The following is a 2,233-nucleotide window of genomic DNA, read 5'->3' as shown; positions in this document are numbered from 1 at the left end:
TTGAAAAAAGTTCTTTTTATATTTCATGGTAGTCAACCAGGGTTTCCGTAATGAATGCAGCAGTACAATTTCTACCTGCAAACATAAATCACTAAATCTATTCTCAAAATACAAATAACAACAACTCCACCCAGCCTTTTTCCCCTAACCTTCACAAATTTTTGCATTAACACTTTGAACCAAAACTACTGAAGTTATAGAGTGGCTCAATTCTCTATGCCCTAAGCACACTTTTAGATTGATACAGGTCGACATTGATCAATACTACTCAAACATATCTCCTTTTCTTCTAAATAAAGCCCTAATTTTTTCAAAAAACATTCCAACCTATCTTGTGATGATATTGATATAATATTAGCAGCCCCCTGAAATATCATACAGTTTGATGGGAAATCCTAGGCCCCTAAGAACACACCTAAATTTTTTGATATCCCCATGGGCGCCAGTGACTCTGCCCAAGTTATGGACCTTCTAAGGCATTACCTACTAAACGATCTCTAAGAATTAATCCCCTAACATCTCCGGTGGTTTATACAGAGATGATGCTCTATTTGCCATCCAAAATTTTGGCAACCAGAAAATTGAACTGACTAGAAAAAAATGAAGTTTTTTAAAAAATGTCGATGTAAAGAAAACTTCCAAGATATCCAGCACAACCATTACTCATTTTTCTCTTGATCTAACAATATTAGTTCCTTGATTGATTAACATTCTCTCTGAGACACTAGTAATTCATCAACAGCATCTTCTATGACTTCTGTGAACCGTCCATCATTTGCAAGTGTCACAATATCTAATTGTGAAAAACTTATAAAATCATAGATGCAGCCGACCTTTTATTTTTCTAAGCATCATACATAGTTGAGGGTTCCGTTTTATCCCATGATGCAACAGTTATCCCTTCTGTTTATCCTACTTACCTTCTGTTTATCTTCATCAAAATTCCAGCTTTTGAAAATTCAGAAAGGCAAAAGAACTTTCTGAATTATCAGTATGGCAGCACCATATCGATTACCCTCCAATTACATAAGACAGCAAGGCAATTCTGGCAAACACTTTGTTGGACGACATGATGAGAGGGAAAAGCTGAAGATCTTGATCAAGGATGAAGATACTCAAATAATACAAGTTTATGGACTGCCTTATGTTGGCAAAACAAGATTTGTGAAAACTGTAAGAAATTTAATATTGTTTTCTCTTTTTTTTTACGTTAACCATTTTGAATTTTGCCTTTCTGTAGGTTATTAGTGATCATTGAGGTTTTACAGTTAAGTTACCGTAAATCCCATTCCATGGAAATTTCCTATAGAGAAATATTTCCTCAGAAACAAGTAAGTTTGGTTTCAGGAGGAGCATCTGGCTGTAGAGAGTCTGCCCCAATAAATTCCATCTGGTTCATGCAAGATGATGATGAGAAGGAGGAAAAGTTTGACAGACAAATAGAAAGATGGTCAGTTGTATAAATTTTCAGATGGAATAAAGAAAGCAAGGGCGATTGTTAGGTGGTGGGAAAGATAGTTAGACAAAATAATAGATGAATAGACAGGTGGATAGAGAGATTCTGAAAAGATAGTCATCTGGTTAGGCAGCTGGATAAAGTTACTGATGGATAAAAGAATAGACAAATCATCATCCTCATCATCATTTAATGTCTGTTTTCCATGCTGGCATGGGTTGGACAGTTTGACTGAAAACTGGTAAACTGGGGAGCTCCACCAGGTTCCAATCTAATTTGACATGGTCTCTACAGATGGATGCCCCTCCCAACAGCAACCACTGCAAGAGTGTAAGGGGTGTTTTTTACGTGCCAATTATGAAACACCAGCATCAGCCATGACTACGATCTCACTAGACTTGACAGATCTTCTGAAGCATGAGACTAGTTAATTGATAGACAGGGAGTCAGAGAGGTAGATGAAATAAGAGATGGATAGTAAAAGAGATGAAGCAACTGTGCAATTAATAGAAAGATAGTTAAAGAGACAGAGTGGCAAACTGACAAACTGCTATCTAGAAAGATACTTAGACAAACTGTTAGATGAATATAAAGGAAGTCACTTAGATACACTGAACTAATGCATAGATAAAAGAATAGACAAAGAGACAGTTATTGATAGAGAATTATATAGTCAGACGGAGAAAGAGACAAACTGAGAGACCAATAAATTGATAAGTGAATCTATCAAAATCTTTGAACTTATTCTAATGTTATGTTTCTAATATGACAGGTCTG

At 35.8% G+C, this 2,233-nt stretch overlaps 1 protein-coding gene across 1 annotated transcript in view; it reads left to right on the top strand.

Moving 5' to 3' along the window:
- Nucleotides 1–1,292: 1,292 nt before the first annotated feature.
- LOC128250642 (uncharacterized) overlaps nucleotides 1,293–2,233 on the top strand; it is an 8,782-nt gene continuing 7,841 nt past the window's right edge. Inside the window, exon 1 of the mRNA XM_052976159.1 lies at nucleotides 1,293–1,331. Coding sequence (XP_052832119.1) covers nucleotides 1,293–1,331 — 39 coding nt within the window. The remainder of the gene's footprint in view (nucleotides 1,332–2,233) is intronic.

The sequence above is a fragment of the Octopus bimaculoides genome, chromosome 23 (assembly GCF_001194135.2).
Source record: "Octopus bimaculoides isolate UCB-OBI-ISO-001 chromosome 23, ASM119413v2, whole genome shotgun sequence".
NCBI classification, from domain to species: Eukaryota; Metazoa; Mollusca; class Cephalopoda; order Octopoda; family Octopodidae; genus Octopus; species Octopus bimaculoides.
This window is presented reverse-complemented; position numbering and strand designations above follow the sequence as displayed.